Below are 19,030 nucleotides of genomic sequence, written 5' to 3'. Positions count from 1 at the left end.
TACATGAACAAGAGTTACTAGAGTGTGAAATTTTTTCTGGTGTAAAAGTAAATTTGGTTCAACAAACCCAATACACCTGTTTACTTTCATTATCTTTTAAGTCACTGAGATGAGAGAGAACTAAATCTTGCAGATAAACTTCCACTACTCATTTTATGGGATTTCCACTCCTCAAGTGCTGTTGTTTTACTGCCCAGAACCAGAAGTCCTACATTTATTGTATATTGTGAAACAATCAGTGCCACAGAATGTTATAGATGCCCACGTTAACTTTGAGGGAGGTTGAAATATAGATTGAAGATCGGCGTTCACGTGCATGACTATCTGACTGCCAGTTTGTCTTTATTGTGTGGTCCCCCTTACCAACATTAAACATTTGTGTTCAGATATATTTGGAGCATCAAATAGAATTGAAAACCCTCATTCTGATGGCTTTGTTGATTACGAAAATGCATTTGGTCGGGTCCACAGACCGAAATTATGGAAAGCCCTGTGTCACCATGTCATTCCTGCTAAATATGTATAGCTAATTTAAATTATCCATGAGCAAATTAGATGCAAAGTTATTGTTTGGTGGGGTCCTGTCAAATTAATATGCAGTAGCTGGTGGGGTGCTGAATAGGAGTGTTCTTTCACCCTTGCTCTTTGCCTCTCTCACTGATGTCGAAATGAAAAGGGTGGTAGAGATAAAATGAAGAGTGAGACTGAAGTTTTTATTAATAGAATTCATCTTATGTGTAGAGAGACGGAAGTCCAAATGTATAAAAAAAAGAAGTAGTAAAGGAAATATTATGCACAAAGGGGCGATATACAGTTCGATGGAAAAATGATTAAAGAGGTTGAATCTTTCAACTATTTAGGAGTAATGACGTGCATTGCATGTTCTCAGACTGTAATATTTAGGAATCAAATAAACTGAAATTGCAAAGGAAAGTCAGATTATTCATAAATCTAGTACAATCTGTTTTGCTATTGGAATATGAATCTTGGTATGACAGGGAAACTACATCTGAAAGATTTCATCAGTTTGAGAGTAAAGCTTCAAACAGAGTAAAAAAAATCAGAACGCAGGATAGAGTTAGAGATGATAATATAAGGAAAACTATTGTTCCATATGTAGACGAGCTGATGAAAGGGAAAAAGATAGTTTGGATAGTTTTTCACGCAAATTAAGGGAGAACAGAAAGTGACGGTGTTAGCTGGGCTCCTGTAGGCACCAAAAGGGTTTGAAGACCTGGACATAGTTGACTGAAAAATATAGGAAGGGAGGCTGGAGATGAGAAAACATTTGTGGGAGATAATAGAGAAAACATGAGTGGTAGAATTTTCCTGAGGCCTTGAGCGTCCAATGACATTTTAGAATATTCTTCTCCTGTTTTTAATTAATATACAACTCATATGAATAATATCTAGTGAAATAAGAGGAAGATAAGCCTTTCTTATTATCATAGGATATCTCTCTGCTTCACTTTTATTGACACCACCTTATGGAAACAGAATATTAGGACGAGCAATCATGTCCTCAGACAGAGTATGTCACCTTAACTATGAAATGAAGTGTCCATCATTTGTCACCATTATTTCCATCATCACCATAGTGAAAAATATGGTCTAAATGATTATATCTTATAGCAAGAATCTAATTCTGAATCACCCTTTTCATTTTCAACGATTATACATGATTTTTGAATCAGTAAACACAATATCAAGACTAAATTTCTCCGATCATCTCTCTCTCTCTCTCTCTCTCTCTCTCTCTCTCTCTCTCTCTCTCTCTCTCTCTCTCTCTCTCTGATAAAACTCTCGTGGTAGTGAAGAAAATACGAACTGATGTAACATACATACTGGCGTCTGTCACTGGGACATTTCAGCTCAACTGGTATCCCACCTTTACCTGTACTAAAAATAATTACCAGTGTCTCATCCTAAAGGACGTCATCAGTAAATCAGACAATAGGCTACAATATCTACGCCTGAAACACTTGCAGTGGCAAATCTTACACAAATTACATATATTTACATTGCCACACAATTTTCATATAGAAACAAATAGATACATCACTATTATCAAATTCATAATAAAAATGATTTAACTAAATTCTCATACTAAGCAAATAAGTTAACTTAGATTATCTTGAACATTACGGCTTTCGTTTATAAACATCTATAAAGAACTAGAAGGAAAAACATTTTTCCTCGTTCATTCATTAGATAACATTATTCAGTCTCATGAAGAAAACATCATGAGAGTTAACTTGAAAAACTGTGCAATCCAGATTTTGCAAAAATGATTGCTGGAATTCTGACTTTCAATCAAAGAAGCCAGTTCTGGTGGCTTGATGAACATTGTGTTTTATATAAATGGGTATATACAAATCTGTATGTACATATGTGTAAGCATAATTACAGTTATATATATATATACATATATATATGTATATATATATATATATATATATATATATATATATATATATATATTATATATAAGTAAATAAATATGTATGTATATATATCATGGATGTGTACCAGTAAAGATATATATACAAAGATATGATCAATTTAAGACAAATTTAGAATATTAAACTATACAATCATGAAATTCGCCTTTGTAAAACAATTTCAGCAGCCACATATAGAACTATGAAGACATTCATTTCCATCACAAATAAATACAATTAATACATATAATCGAGGAACATAAATAAAGTATACATATACCATCCTGTCGTAACAAACAGAGCACAACACCAACTTTCGTATTAGGGACATCCGCTGAAGCTTTCTTCTGTTTTTGACTTACACAGGAATGTTAGTTTGTTTAGTACAAAAAGAAGAGACCTTACAAAAACTTATATTTCGTTCAGAAACCTTTCTAAACGCTCCCAACTTGGACCTTTCTCAGTCGTTGACCTTGACCTAACCGTACAAAGTTGAATTGGTAATTTCTACAAGTAAGAATGTGCAACGTCAAATATGAAGGATATTCACACTTAAGACTAAGAAGTTACTCTAAAAATATTCTGTTTACATCGCGAAGGGAACATTCAGATACATGATGACACTAGGAAACTCATCGTTATGTTTCGAATTTCGACACCCCATAAAGAACTATGAAGGGAGAAGCTACGCACAACATATCATAATTGAGTCTTTGTAGTATTCCCCGAAAACAAATAACTTTCCTTTTTCTGTTTACACTTTTAACATCTACCTCCGCTGAGGTAATAACCCATCACTTGCTATTATCTTGTTCTGGCAAACATAAACATTCATTTTGTCTCGATATTGGACCTTGAAAATTCATATATATATATATATATATATATATATATATATATATATATATATATATATATATATATATATATACATATACATATACATATACATATATACCTTTTAAGAAATGGGAATCTTTGTAAACCAGACATATACTAACATAATACATAATACATAGTGATAATGATACACAGTCTTCATACAACACCTCTGAAGATACTTGCACATTGAGCAAATAACTTGATTTTACAATGAGGTCCCCTCTATATTGTTTCTGAAAATATTTAGAGCCATGCAAATGTATTCTTTATACATTCTTAGCCTTTGTACAATCATTATCTTCGTAAACCATGCATTATATCACGAAACTGTCAAAACATTTCAAACTCCTCAAATTCCAGCTACCCAGATTTGATTTTCTCTGATACTACTGAATGATGTATATACAAGATAGAGTAAGTGAACATCTTCCATTTTTTCAAACCACTTTTGCAATGCAAACTTATAATTTACTCACGAATTGTTTTGCGAAAATTATCATACACATAAAACAATATTCTTTTCATGAAGCGTCTAGCCTTCGCATTTAAAGCAAAGTAAATTAACGTTTTGAGCTGGTAGTATTTCTTGTTTATTTTTTTTTTTACTTTTCATGAACACTTTGAGACCACTTATTTTTCACCAACACTTTAAAAACTTGAAGTTGTCACGTTTCGACTGTCGCTTCACTGTTGTTACTTTCTCTTAATTTATCAAAAAAAAAAAGAAAAAAAAAACACTGCGAGAACTCAAGACAGTTCAAAAGGACGAAAGGACAAGGATTGCCTCACATTAAGTTCTGGTTGGCACTGATGCATCGTCAGTCACCTAAATCATAAATCTACGTCCCACCTCATCCCATATTTTATCTTCCCAGCGCCATTCGTCAAAGTAAACCCTAAATGCATTTGGCTCCCTTTGTCCGCAGGTATGAATTCTGTTCCGGCACAGCTCAGACAAAAAGACAAATGAATGTAGTCGAGTGGAATGCCACACATATTTTCAGCCTCGGCCAAATGTTAATCCCTTCACCAAAAAAAAAGAGGTCATTTGGCGAAAAAGAAATATGCATTATATCCAGTATCAAAGACCGGGTACATTACCAGTTTATATCGTCCGCTGGAATATACCAGGCAGCAGAAAGGTAGCAGTCATAATAAATATATGCACGTGTTTATGTGTATGTACATTAGATACGTGCACGTTTGAAACATATCAAACTTTATGTCACTTGCGAGACTTATTAATGAGCTAGTGAACTCACACGGCTAACCTGCAGTTAGAAATTCATTTTCTTTACACTAAGAAACTTTTATGGCCTCTGTATGCTTTTCTATTTTCTGGCAGGCTGACAAATATCTGCAACCTATATATATAGAAATATATATATATATATATATATATATATATATATATATATATATATATATATATATATATATATATATATATAGGTATATATATATATATATATATATATATATATATATATATATATATATATATATATATATATATATTGTTACTGAATCCCGTGTTGATGGAAATCAATACGACCGGTCGCTAGCTCATAGCTCCCGCAGGCACCTTCACAGTTATAAAGAAGTAACCAGTGTAGGTGCCTCCTCCTCATCTCATTGAATTAAGTCAGGTAACCGTGGACCGGGGGACCTCCCGTTCCTGATGGAGTGTTCGTCAGTGTGTGAAATGACCTTTGCGCTGGTGGTCGTCATAGCGGTGGATGGCTCTTTGCTCATACCTCCTTGAGATGTGGTGCCCTCATTGGATTCCCTGTCCCTGATGTGGGTTCTTATTCTAGAAGAAGGTCCCCGCTGGCGGAGCGGGAACATCGAGTTCTCCGGACGCAAGGCTTGGTTCACCTCCCTCTTGCCAGCACAGGTACAAGCCTTCATGAAGCTCTTCTTGAAGTTCTCGCTCAGGAAAGCGTACAAGATGGGGTTGAGAGCAGAGTTGATGTAGGAGAGGCATGAAGAGAACATGAAAAGAACCACCATGAATGGTTTGTGTAGCTGTCTGGGTGTGCTGACTATCAAGCTGAGCTGTAGCACCCAGTAAGGAAGCCAGCATATGACGTAGACTGTGATTACTGTCAACACCATCCGTGTCACCTTTTGTCGAGACTTCTTCTTCTCTTTGGACTTGGTTTTGGGTCCGACTGACCTCAGTTTGTGAAGGACTAAGCTATAGAAGATGAGGATGAAGAAGACTGGTATTCCAAAAGCTAGGGCAAAGGAGTAGTGGATGAAAGCCACTTCACTTCTGAGACCGTCGTTTCCTTCTGGCCAGAACATGTTGCAGTTGTCGAGTCCGTTATCCTCGAGGGTGTTTGAATACATGAAGACAGGAACGATCATCAGAGCTGATAGCGTCCAAGCAGTCAGTGATACAAGTTTTGAAATCATTGGAGTTCGAAACTTTGGTGAACTTATCGGATGGCAGACTGCTATATAACGGTCAGCACTCATAACCGTCAAGAAAAGTGAGCTGGTGAATTGATTCAGAGACGTCGTAATCATGTACAGCTTGCACATGATAGATCCAAAAGGCCAGTGACCTAACATAGAAGTGGTCATGAGGAAAGGTATGCCGATGACAAAGAGCTCATCAGCAATTGCAAGATTTAGAATGTAAAGATTGGTTACTGTTTGCATCTTGGAAAACCTCGTCACGACATAGATAACCAGTGTGTTGCCACACAAACCTGCAATGCAGGTGATGGCGTAAAACATCTGAGTGATGACGACTAGAATAGTGTTCAGCCCGGCCTCTTCTCCCGTGAACAGACTACGGCTGCAGTTTTCCTCGCTGAAGTTGTCGGTGCCATTGTACAGAAGGAAAGAGCAGTTGAGAGGAACCAGGTCCTCCAGATCGGAGAATGTCTCATTGAAATCCATGATTAGGTGGGCTCTCCTCCTCTGCGTGGGACTTGCTAAGCTGCAACGGTAGACCTATATTCCTTTTCACACGGTAGACGACTCATGTTGTGGTCAGTGTTACGTTCCTCCTCCTAGCTAAACTCCATTTTCTTTGCAGCCACCAGGGATAGAGGGAACACCTGCAAAACAAGTATGCTGTTAATGCATGAATAAGCAAATATGTTTATTATTTAACCTACAATTACATTGTTTAAAAGAGAATACCATAGATAACAAGCATCAAACTTCACAAATAGTTCCTTTTAATGCGATGTATCCATAAAGTTAATTAAAAGAATCTTTGAATATGAATTTCACTGTGATTGATGATCGTAATGTGATGCCTTCATTTGATTTAAAATTCTTTAGTCATTTCGACATGCATTTGAGAATAAACCCAGCTGTGTATGATTGATCATTATTTTTCAATTTAGTTCATTTTCCTAATTAGTTTTTCGTTTAGTCATGTGAAAAGCCCTAAGTACGGAAAGGAATTAGCAAGAAAAGAAAAAATCTAATGAAAAACTTACTCTATATGAAAGATATAATAGCTAAGTAGATATGTAAATTTCATCATCATTTATTACAGTGATATTAATGTATGAGTGATGAAACCCTCAGCATCAATCATTTTTAGCCATATTTTAAATTTTTTACTCGTTAAAATAGACTACGTAGGCTACACATAGCGGACAGTAATAATAAATAAAATCCGTATTATTATTATTATTATTATTATTATTATTATTATTATTATTATTATTATTATTATTATTATTATTATTATTATTATTATTATTACTGGGTAATTAAACAAGTAAATTCTGTAACCTGTGCATTAGGAAACGTATATACATATATATATATATAATATATATATATATATATATATATATATATATATATATATATATATATATATATATAAAAATATGTATATATTTACATATATATATATATATATATATTTATATATATATATATATATATATATATATATATATATGTGTGTGTGTGTGTGTGTGTGTGTGTATGTGTGTGTGTGTGTGTGTATACATACAAACACACACACACACACACATATATATACGCACACACACACACGCATACATACATACATGCATACAGACGCCAGCTAAATATAAATTCTGTGCATAAACGAAGAAAACAATCTTTCCGGCCTCCCGTCTCTCACTTTTATCAGCACCAGCCCTTCAGTGAGAAATCTTAGGAGAACTGATGGAGGCATATGCCAGCCAAGAGACCCCGTTGATCACAATCACTAAATTAAAATGGGTGAGGTCTTTTCAGCAGTTAATTAGTTCTTAAGAGCCACGGTTGTTTTATCTCTTTAATCAAAGGCATTTCTCCTTCTCTCTCTCTCTCTCTCTCTCTCTCTCTCTCTCTCTCTCTCTCTCTCTCTCTCTCTCTCTCTTTGGTGTTTGCTTGTCCATGTTTTTCTTCTAAGTATAATTAATTTCAGTGACTAAGAATTCATGCACATGGAAAGGAGATAAATTTTGCATTTTGCATAGCAACATTGTTTTAATGAGTTAGTACCAAGCCACACATTCTCTCTCTCTCTCTCTCTCTCTCTCTCTCTCTCTCTCTCTCTCTCTCTCTCTCTCTCTCTCTCTCTCTCATTTCCTTTTGGTTACTGATTTCAGTTTACTTATTCACCAAATTGTTTCTGCATGGTTATCATTGCCTGAAAATTTTGAATGAAGTTTGGTGATCTGTTTTTTTCTGTATTTTCAGTTATTGATTTGTAATTTTTCCCCAAATAATATATAACATTTCCCTCAGATAATATTTTGTCTAAATTTCATATTTTCCTCAGGTCATATTCTATCTAAATTTGGTATATAACATTTCCCTCAACTAATATTCTGTCTAAATTTGATAACATTTCCCTCAACTAATGTTCTGTCTAGATTTGATAATATCTTCCTCGAATAATATTCTGTCTAAATTTTAAAATATTTTCCTCAAATAATATTCTGTCTAATTTTGAATATTTCCAACATTCTGCCACACTTCTCCATTCAGACACCTGGTGGTTATGTTAATTCTTCCATTCCTTTTATTTTTCTTATTTCTCTTTTCCAGTATCTCTTTGCGCCTTCACACATATTAGGGTACAAGAATTCGAAACGCACGACCCAGTATTTCCCTGCCGGAATTTACGGATATGAATCCCAGGTGACAAATTCTCCTGGTCTTAAGGAATTTATGAGAGCTGGAATTCTGGGAGAAATTTTCACTCAGTTCTTTTGGGATAACATTACATTGCTTTTATACGTTGAATTTGCCATTTAAAAAGCCGATTTATGTGCTGCTTCTCTCTTAGATTATGTATTCAGTTTTATTTTCCTTTACCCTTTGTATTATGATGTCTGAAATGTCTAGGTAACAGTTAAGCTTGGCGATCAGGGTTTATTCATGGTAGAAGACAAAAAGGACTGAACACAGTTTTTTTTAAAGGATATCAAAGAGGAACTGCAAGGACTTTGTACCATACTCATATAAAATACAACGATTCATTCTTTTCCTTGAGCCAATGTAAAGGGCATTGCTAAAGAATGAGTGAATTTGAAAGAGAATTGTAGTACCTTTTGCGTCTGAATGGTGAATCTTTTGAATAATTTATGGTACATCAAACTTTAAGTCAAAAGGCGTAATAGGTGCATATCATTGTTAAGAAATGAATGAACTTTTAAAAAAATTGTAGTCATTTTTACATGGGAAGGGGCGGATCTTGTGAATCAGGGCATATCAGCCTTTACGTCAAGAGAGGTACCAAGTGTCCACCATTAAGCAGAGGAATTATCAGAAAAAGTTCTAAGATAAAATGTTTTCAAAAGTTTCATCAACTGACTTCCAAAATCATTTTAGAAATGAATGCCATTCAAAGCTGGAGCAAGATTAAGACTGCAGAATGCAGACATTCACAAACAGACTGAATAAAGTCACCTCAAAGCACACAGACGATTTTCCTGAACCGCCATAAAAAGAAAAACCGTCGTATTGATTTTGCAATTCGTTCGTCTCGCACCAGCTAATATTCTTCGGTATGACTCATCTTTCAGGGGTTCGCAGGTATGGAATTACACGCTGGTTTCCATTTCATATTAATGGTGTAATATCAAGGCCCAGGGGAACTCAAAATATGCGGGGGGCTCGGCGTGGATTTAGTTAGCTTGTCGGATCCACTTTCCGGATTTTAAGCGTTGCTTGTTATGTCCGGGTTATCCACGGGAGGATCTCTCTCTCTCTCTCTCTCTCTCTCTCTCTCTCTCTCTCTCTCTCTCTCTCTCTCTCTCTCTCTCTCTCTTATCCATTGCGTGTTCCTTGTCAATCCTCTCTATATCTCCCTCTCCTTCTACATTTTAACAATTTTGAATAATACCTTTTTCTCCGACCATGTTGTATCTTCTTTCCACATGACTAAACCATCTCTTCATACATCGTCACCATGGTTACCTAGACAATTCTAGTTTTTTTTGTCAAATAAATTTGCACACACCATGTTCCAAGTTTCATATCACCTTCTTCATATATCAGCACTCCTCTCATCCAACCATCTCGTGTCCACTTATATATCACCTTCTTTATATATCAGCACTTCTCTCATCCAACCATCTTGTGTCTCCTAATATATCGCCTTTTTATATGTGAGCACTTCTCTCATCCAGCCATCTCGTGGTCCCTAATATGCCAACTTCTCTTATATCTCAACATTTCTCTCATCCAACCATCTTATGGTCCCTAATCAAAACTTGGTTAACTGTGCGTCTCTGCTAAATCCAGTGCAACCCATCTCTAAGGTCTAAATACATTTCTTGCTACCTGATCTCTACCTGATCTCAACGTCCAACACCCTTTATAGTGAAGACATGAAACTGAATTAAGTTTGACTGAGGGAGGAAGGGATCACATGGGGTCTTGGAACTGTATCTGAAATTTTAAATGTGCGGGTGAGTGGAAGATTTCACTATTCAAAACGCCATCTCCATGAAGAAACAGCTGTTCACACACTTATGCACCCACATGAATATATGTATATAATTATATATATATATATATATATATATATATATATATATATATATATATATATATATATATATATATATATATATATATATATATATATATATATATATTATCAAGTGCCAGCTTTCCTCCTTCATAAACGGATCCCTGTACATAATGTAAAAAATTGTCTAAATATAAAAAGTTAACCTTATTTCGTAACCAGTACGAAAATGCTAAGATTTGTGATGTATTACTCCAGTATTCTTGTAATACCCACCTTCTGACTCCTCCTACTCTCCCCTCCTCCATACTCCCTCTCTCTCCCCACCTCCCCCTCACGTTTTCTTTCCCTCTGGGTTCTCGCTCACCTGTGTGTCTCTTCCCAGCTCCTGCCTCATAAGCGCTTATAGAGAACTTCTCTAATCATTATGAGTAATGATTGTTATACCATGTGATATTTTGTATTTGGTATTGGGCAGAATGTCTTGATTGCTTATTCCGTTGGTAATGTTAATTAAGTTGTAATATTTTGCTGTGTTAAGTTTTGTTTAATTAAATGTAGTAAAGTTTTGTGGTTTTTCCATACAACCTCGTATTTTATTCAGGTTATATGTTATAATATTGTGGTTTTAACTCGAACCATGACAATATATATATATATATATATATATATATATATATATATATATATATATATATATATATATATATATATATATATATACAGTATATATATAAATACACACACACACACACATATATATATATATATATTAAGAAATCACAAAAGTAAGATTAACGGCGAATAATAATGAAATCACTGAACATTAAATACCTTACTTAGATTGAAATAAAGAAGTACAGTAAAATAAGGGATGAAAGTAATGAAACTAAAGTTTAAAAATTAAATCTACAAAAACATGATGTTGAGAAAATTAGAAATACCATAAATTTTTAGGATTAAAACTTAAAAAAAATAAGCAAACAGAGTAAGACGATAAAAAACATTCTAAATGCTTTTGAAGAAAAACCAAATCACATATATGTAAGTGGCTAACTTTTCCCAATACAAAAAACTTAGGATTGAAAATTTCACCCTAATTTAAAAAGAAATAAGACAGTACAGGGGAAATCGTTGTCAGTGAAAGAATGACCCTGCTTTGTTCTCTTATTGATGGATATGATACATTAGAAAGGGAAAACAGAGTTCCTTGAGAGACCCTTGCGTTTCTAAATTCAATGTCTGGACCAAGGGGAACTGTCTCCCTCGCATCTTAGACCAAACCCCGAACAGGTAAATGAGTAAACGACACCTGAATTAGGGCAACAGGAAGATCACGTCTCGTACTTACCTGAGGTCTCACCTGAAATGAATTTGTGACAACAACGGCAACCCCCCCCAAAAAAAAAAAGAATTTGAGGAAAACTGTATACACATGTTTTGTAACTTTCTTTTCTTTGAATACAATACTATAACACTAAGGTCAAAGGTGAGGTAATTTGATATAAGTTATATTTTATTTTACAGAGATTTAAGATAGGATTCCTGACTTATTGTTTTCGTAGAATTTTATGAAGGAAAAAGCTGAGTAGGAATTCTCGGTAAAGTAATTTAAGTGAATTACCACGTCTAGATTAAAGAGTTTCTGGGAGGAAAAGCCAACGTTTGCTCCATTTCCGAGAGTACGCGCTGAATTTAATTAATATTAGCCTAGTCTTGTGAAAACTCTGGTTTTTAATTTCAGTCCTTGACCTGCACAAGTACTTTCCCGTAGGTGTAATTTTCAGGTTTACATTTAATCCTGTTTATGTTAACTTACAAAAATTATAACCCCTTTTTCTTCGTCTATTTTTTAATATATGTAAAGTTAGCGTCCTTAAAATGTAAAATAATACCCCATAGGGGGTTAGTGCCGTCAGTGCGCCTTACAGGGTGCACTGTAGGCATTACTGAAGGCTCTTTGCAGCGTTCCATCTGCCCTTACCTGCAACTTCTTTCATTCCTTTGACTGCACCTCCATTCATATTCTCTTTCTTCAGTCTTGCTATCCACCTTATCCCAACAATTATTTCATAGTGCAACTGCAAGGTTTTCCTCCTGTTGCACCTTTTAGACCTACTCACAATTTCCCTTCCAGCGCTGAATGGCCTCATAGGTCCCAGCGCTTGGCCTTTGGCCTAAATTCTATATTGTATCCTATAAAATAATAAAAGGTCTGTGAAGGTCCGGAAATATGAATCCAAGAGAGTTTCCCATCAAATAGTAATAATTCAAGTAACACTGACGAGTCTGCATTTTTAAGTCTGAAAGTCAATATGTAATATTCGCATTTATCATGAAGAATGATGTCAGTTGCTTCTATCAGAGGGATATTCGACAAAGTGAATGCTATGCAGAAACTAGTTATTATACATTTCGGATGAAATCCAAAGAACATAACATTTGACGGATTTATTATTATTATTATTATTATTATTATTATTATTATTATTATAGTTCCTGTTAAACAGGATGGCTGCATCATCATAGTTAATTTCACACTGCGTCTTATCACTTTTGCGTATAATTCTTTTCTCTAGTAATTTAATACCAGACAACAAATGGTCAGTGTGCATACTTTGGTAGAGGCAAATACGACAGCGTGTGTACAGCTTTTTGTAGCCATTGAACTCTACGGGATTATCACACCGTATTTTACTACCTCCCAGCATTTTTACCAGTTTTTTAACTCTATGGGATTATCACATTTTATTTCACTACCTCTCCACCTCTTTTCATGCGCGTTGAACTCTACGGGTTTTTCACGCCATGTTTCACTTACTTCTCGGTTGTGTTCAGCATAAAAACTATTAATGAATTTCTCTATATTAAAGTATGATCATTAGTAATTGTTGCCCAATATCAACGTGGCAGAGAAGAGCATTGTATGGAAATATAAAATATAAAATAAAAATTAACTCGAATGATGCAACCGTCCTATTTAACAAGAAATAATAATAATATAATAATAATGGAAAGAGAAACCCACAAGATTCTTGTGTATGACTTGTTTACTGGTAAATATTTACCAGTAAACAAGTTATACACAAAAATCTTGTGGGTTTCTCTTTCCATCTTCGGAAAAAACGGAAATAATAATAATAATAATAATAATAATAATAATAATAATAATAATAATAATAATAATAATAATAATAATAATAATAATAATAATACGATCTTTCATCTTCAGTATAGTATATTTTAGGTATCTTTGTGAGCTATTAAAACTTTGTCTTTTATTGCTCATACCATGTGCGGTACAGAATTACATTTATTATTTAATAAGGAATTCTGCCTGGCATTATTTTAATATTCTCCAATGCATCTAGACTGAAGTTACCTTTTTTATCATATTTAAAATGAAGATCAAAGCTGGGTGTATATTTAATTGGAGCTAAAGCTTGGGACCTTTTTTATTTAATTATGTGGTAGTTGGGAAATGCGTATAATTCATAAAATATGGGATTGGAAATTAGGTTTTCGCTCGTGGAATTTCCATACATATTACTATTATTATTATTGTAGTTTTGTTAAAATATGGAAAATGTTGCATACTTTTGGAATTAGGATATAATTATTAACATTTCATTCGCTCTGTATAAGCACGAGCGTCCTAATTATATACAGATTATAATAGCTTTGCAACAACTCTAATAGAGTAGACTTTTGATTATTTATTCCCTTGCAACAGTATGGCAATGAGAAAGCTTTAATTTCTATATCAGTAATGCATATATTTCTAGTTACTAATGACCATGTCAGTTATCTACTACAAGGATCTGCGGGTACGGAGTAGGTTGCTTTGTTTGCAGTGATTAGGGTTCTTGACTAATTAACGGTTATATGAAAGTTATTTCATCATCACGTGGTTACTGAATAATATATATAGCGAAAAAGAGCGTCATTATACTACCTCTTTCTCTTTGCGTGTGTCTGTCTCTCTTGAATAATACACGCAGCAGAAAGAGCACCGTTATGCCTCTCTCTCTCTCTTTCTCTCTCTCTCTCTCTCTCTCTCTCTCTCTCTCTCTCTCTCTCTCTCTCTCTCTCTCTGTGTGTGTGTGTGTGTGTGTGTGTGTGTATGCATGTCTCTCGTGAATAATATATGCAGCAAAAGAACATCATTATGCTCTCTCTCTCTCTCTCTCTCTCTCTCTCTCTCTCTCTCTCTCTCTCTCTCTCTCTCTCTCTCTCTCTGTATATATGCCTGTCTCTCGTGAATAATACTTGCAGCAAAAGAACATCATTATGCCCTCTCTCTCTCTCTCTCTCTCTCTCTCTCTCTCTCTCTCTCTCTCTCTCTCTCTCTCTCTCTGTATGTATGCCTGTCTCTCGTGAATAATATATGCAGCAAAAAAACATCATCATGCTCTCTCTCTCTCTCTCTCTCTCTCTCTCTCTCTCTCTCTCTCTCTCTCTCTCTCATCATACATGATAAAAACCAACTGTCATGGCAGAAAGCCTGTTAATATCGGCTTAATTAATTTTCCACTTTTTCTTTCGTTCACTGAATTGTGAAAAGTAGTCGAGTTTGTCGATTTCACCTTAGATATTTTTGAGTTTAAATTTTAAGTATCTCCCCAAACACTTGTCATCACGATGCAATAAGAGGATTATAGGAGTCCTCCATGTACTTAGACTTTTGTTACAGAAAACGGTTTCATTCAGAGAAAATGGGCAAAGCTTGGCTACCGTTTTCATGACAGACTAAACTAAACTGGAGTCGTACCTCTACCAAACGATTTTTTGGGTTAGTAAATGTGTAGATAAATATTTAGACGTGGTAAATAAGCCATTTTAGTAATTTTATATAGTAAAATTAGTTACTTGCCTTTTCTTCCGCTCGTAATAGGAAAAATGGTACCTCTAAAGATTCTGGTTTTACTAATAGTTATGAAAACAATGAGTGCTAATTATTACATTACAGCTACGTAGACACTATGGTAGATTAATACAGTATTGAATTCCTAATGCTTACATAGCATTAAGCAGGAAATCTCTCATGAATTATTTACCTAGTAAGTGAAGCAGATACATCATATTTATTCTATCTAAGAGTCGAGTTCGTTCTGTCATGAAAAAATCATGAATAGTATCTGAACTATTTTCCATTCGGACCACTGTAAGGTCAGGATGAACTTTATTTTAAACATTTCGTGAAAATGTTTGGGAAAACGTGAGCCCTTTCTCTGTCAGTCTCTAACATTTCGTGGAAATATGTTTTCCTTGGTAAAATGGGATCTCTCTCTCTCTCCCTCTCTCTCTCTCTCTCTCTCTCTCTCTCTCTCTCTCTCTCTCTCTCTCTCTCTCTCTCTCTCTCTCTATCCTTGCAACAGGGCATAAGAAATATATATATGTATGTATATATATATATATATATATATATATATATATATATATATATATATATATATATTATATATATATATATATATATATATATATATATATATATATATATATATATATATATATATATATATATATATATATATATATATATATATATATATATATATATATATTTATATTTACGTTGGACAGTGCAAGTAGAGTTAAAGTTATGATAGTCAAATGATATAAGTACAATAAAAAGTTTAAAAAGAGTTATACGAAACTTATTTCAAACTAGTAAACATTCTAAATGAACAAATATGCCTGGTATTCACAATTTTTCTTTTGTTACATGGTTTTTGTTGCCAGTGTGGAAAGTGTAGTGCTTGGTATTAACAGTAATGAGAAACAGTGACAATGCACACAATGACACCAAGAGTGTTTGGCACCCAGTGGGTTAACCACAAATTGTGGGTTACGGAAAAGTAAATATTCCAGCTCTTACTGACAGTCTGCTGGTGACTGAAAAACGTATTCATTATACACTAAGAAAGAAAGCGTTCTTTTTTTCTCAAGTATTCAGAAAAAAAAAAACGATAACCACAGACTCAAAAGTCCATAAGAATGATATATTAGAATTCACACGAATAACTTAGAGAGAAACAATCTCAGTGAACCAGTGCGTCTATTTTGATTATTCATGGACATTGTCTCCCAGGATTCAACCCAGGCATAATTTCATATTTATATCCAAAATGTAGAATGTGCCTTTTCATGTAAGGACATTTTTTAAGGTGGAAATCATTTTCCTGTTTTGTGAACACTTTCCCTGGGCTGAAGCAGAGGTCTTGTATTATTCATGTTCATGGTCCCAGTGCATAAGAGAGCACCTGACCTGCATTGCAAATGAGGTACCTACAGGAGGCGTCAGTAACGGCAGTAGTTGGAGCAGTAGAAGATTTAGTAAAAGTACCAAATTCCTTGACAGATCTACCTTTATAATATGTGAGTAATGGTTAAGGAAGAATTATTTCTCCATAGTAAAAGCCGTAAGAATATAAATAATCTATTATTAAGTTAGGAAAAGGGAAAACTTTCGTTTTCTGTTTCTGATATTGAATTTTGACAATTGCATGATAACCGTAAAAAATAACTTTTTATGTCACAAGCTTTTGACACATGTCATTGAGATGAGATTTTTACATATGCCATCAAACCTTTTTACATATGTCATTAAGCTTCTTACAAGTTCCATTAAGCTTTATACATATGTCAATAAACAAACTCATTTAACAGTGCTGATATAGTGGAAAAAAATTCAGCTTTAATCTACAGTTCGACAGACATGATGCATATATTACCAGTAAACAATTTGCCTGCTGGCTTTTGGTAGTAATTACTAGATTAAGAGTAATTGATGGGATATTCATCGCTGTTGCTCATCCACAATTGACTGCGCTTTAAAATCAGGGTACAATCATTTTTAGTTTTCTGAAAAAAACTATTTGTCTGTCCGTCCGTTCTTTTTCTGTCCGCACTTTTTTCTGTCCGCCCTTTTTCTGTCCCCACTTTTTTCTGTCCGCACTTTTTCTGTCCGCCCTCAGATCTTAAAAACTATTGAGGCTAGCGGGCTGCGAATTGGTATGGTGATCATCCGCCCTCCAATCATCAAACATACCAAATTGCAGCCCTCTAGCCTCAGTAGCTTTTTATAATTTTATTTAAGGTTAAAGTTAGCCATAATCATGCTTCTGGCAACGATGTAGGACAGGCCACCACGGCCGGCTGAGAGTTTCATGGGCCGCGGCTCATACAGCATTATACCGCGACCACCGAAAGATAGATCTATTTTCGGTGGCCTTGTTTATACGATGTACAGAAAATTCGATTGTGCCGAAGAATCTTCGCCGCATTTTTTACTTGTTTTAAATACAAAACATTTTATGAATATATGATTGTTTTTAATATCGGAGGAATTATCTTTTGAACATAAATAAATTAATGATACAAACAGTTTTGATTTATCTGATCACAGTATGCATTCTAAAGAAATTTAAGGGTGCGTCCACACTAAAGGAAACATGTCGGAGACTTATCGCATACATGTCACAAAAATGTTGAAAACAAGTCAACAACTGTGAATGGAGAACTAATCTTTGGCGAATGCTGGATAATCGTACGAAGCACTGATTAGAGTTATCAATATGTAGCTAACTTGTATGCAACATGTTTGTGACGTGTGTGTGCAATAAGTTATCGACGTGTTTACGATATGTCTAACTGTAGTGTGGATCCTTAAAGCACAAATACATAGCAGTTAGTTACTTATTACAGAATAATCGCAATTTCAAACTGAAACAACTACGATTTAGGCATAAAATTCCTCCCTTTCTGTTATTCCTCTGAACTGAAAAACACTCAAACGAACATGCGAAGCTAAAGAAGGAACCAGAAAGGAAGGGAATGAATGAATGAGTGAATGAATGTTTGCCGGAGAGAAAGCAAAAGAACGGAGAAAGCTGTCACCAGTATGGACGCCAGCCAAAAACCATCACGGCTGGAATTAATTTTTATGGCTCAAGTCGAAACTTCTTCTTTCGGTGATCTACAAAAACTTTTATACCCCGACAATTAGAGTCAATGCAAGGAAGAAAACGTTTAGAAACTTCTGGTCTTGTGACGCCTTCTGTTATAGATGTTTCCGCCAGGCCCTTCTGTTCGTACATCTGGTTATATTCGCCTTCGAAGTCCCGTTTTTCTCTTTCAGAAAAGAAAGAAGCTTTGAATGCTGAAAAAATGGATAGTATCATAGTTTCCTTTCACCTCCTCGTACTTCTTCCTAATGACCACTATATTCTTTGGAAGCTTAAATTTCAAGTCGGTGGCCCCTTTGGTGGGCTTGTTCCGTATGAATAGGGTTCATCTTCTGAATAATAATAATAATAATAATAATAATAATAATAATAATAATAATAATAATAATAATAATAATAATTACAAACAATCTGCTAAAAACTGTTTTAGTAGGGTGTACTTTGTTTTGTATCCATAAAATGTTTATTGTTTTATTAGGGTTGCCAATTGTGGATAGCTATTCACCACAATAAAGTATCAGCGATAACTGCTAGTCCATTAACACATCATGATCCTGTATAGTCCCATTGAGTATTATCTACACTTAGTTTGTAAATAAAACCAAAGTACTGATTCATCTCCGTTATATTATGACAGGGTGTTGAAGAAATGGCTGACGTAAAACATATGATACGGAGAAAATATACTTCTAAATTATCACGCAGCTGACAGGGCAAACTTCCAACTCTAAGTTTGAAGCTGTTTGTATTTTTGCACTTGGATA

The 19,030-nt window shown here is 34.5% G+C and overlaps 1 protein-coding gene and 1 long non-coding RNA gene across 2 annotated transcripts in view; one reads left to right on the top strand and one right to left on the bottom strand.

Moving 5' to 3' along the window:
• Positions 1-19,030, top strand: part of LOC136826226 (uncharacterized) — a 74,046-nt gene that overhangs the window by 23,062 nt on the left and 31,954 nt on the right. The gene's annotated exons all lie outside the window — the stretch shown is intronic.
• The window catches only part of LOC136826225 (somatostatin receptor type 2-like), a 493,594-nt gene continuing 479,421 nt past the window's right edge, over positions 4,858-19,030 (bottom strand). Inside the window, exon 6 of the mRNA XM_067083299.1 lies at positions 4,858-6,397. Coding sequence (XP_066939400.1) covers positions 4,956-6,236 — 1,281 coding nt within the window. The 5' untranslated portion in view covers positions 6,237-6,397 and the 3' untranslated portion in view covers positions 4,858-4,955. The remainder of the gene's footprint in view (positions 6,398-19,030) is intronic.

Source organism: Macrobrachium rosenbergii, chromosome 40, assembly GCF_040412425.1.
Source record: "Macrobrachium rosenbergii isolate ZJJX-2024 chromosome 40, ASM4041242v1, whole genome shotgun sequence".
NCBI classification, from domain to species: domain Eukaryota; kingdom Metazoa; phylum Arthropoda; class Malacostraca; order Decapoda; family Palaemonidae; genus Macrobrachium; species Macrobrachium rosenbergii.
This window is presented reverse-complemented; position numbering and strand designations above follow the sequence as displayed.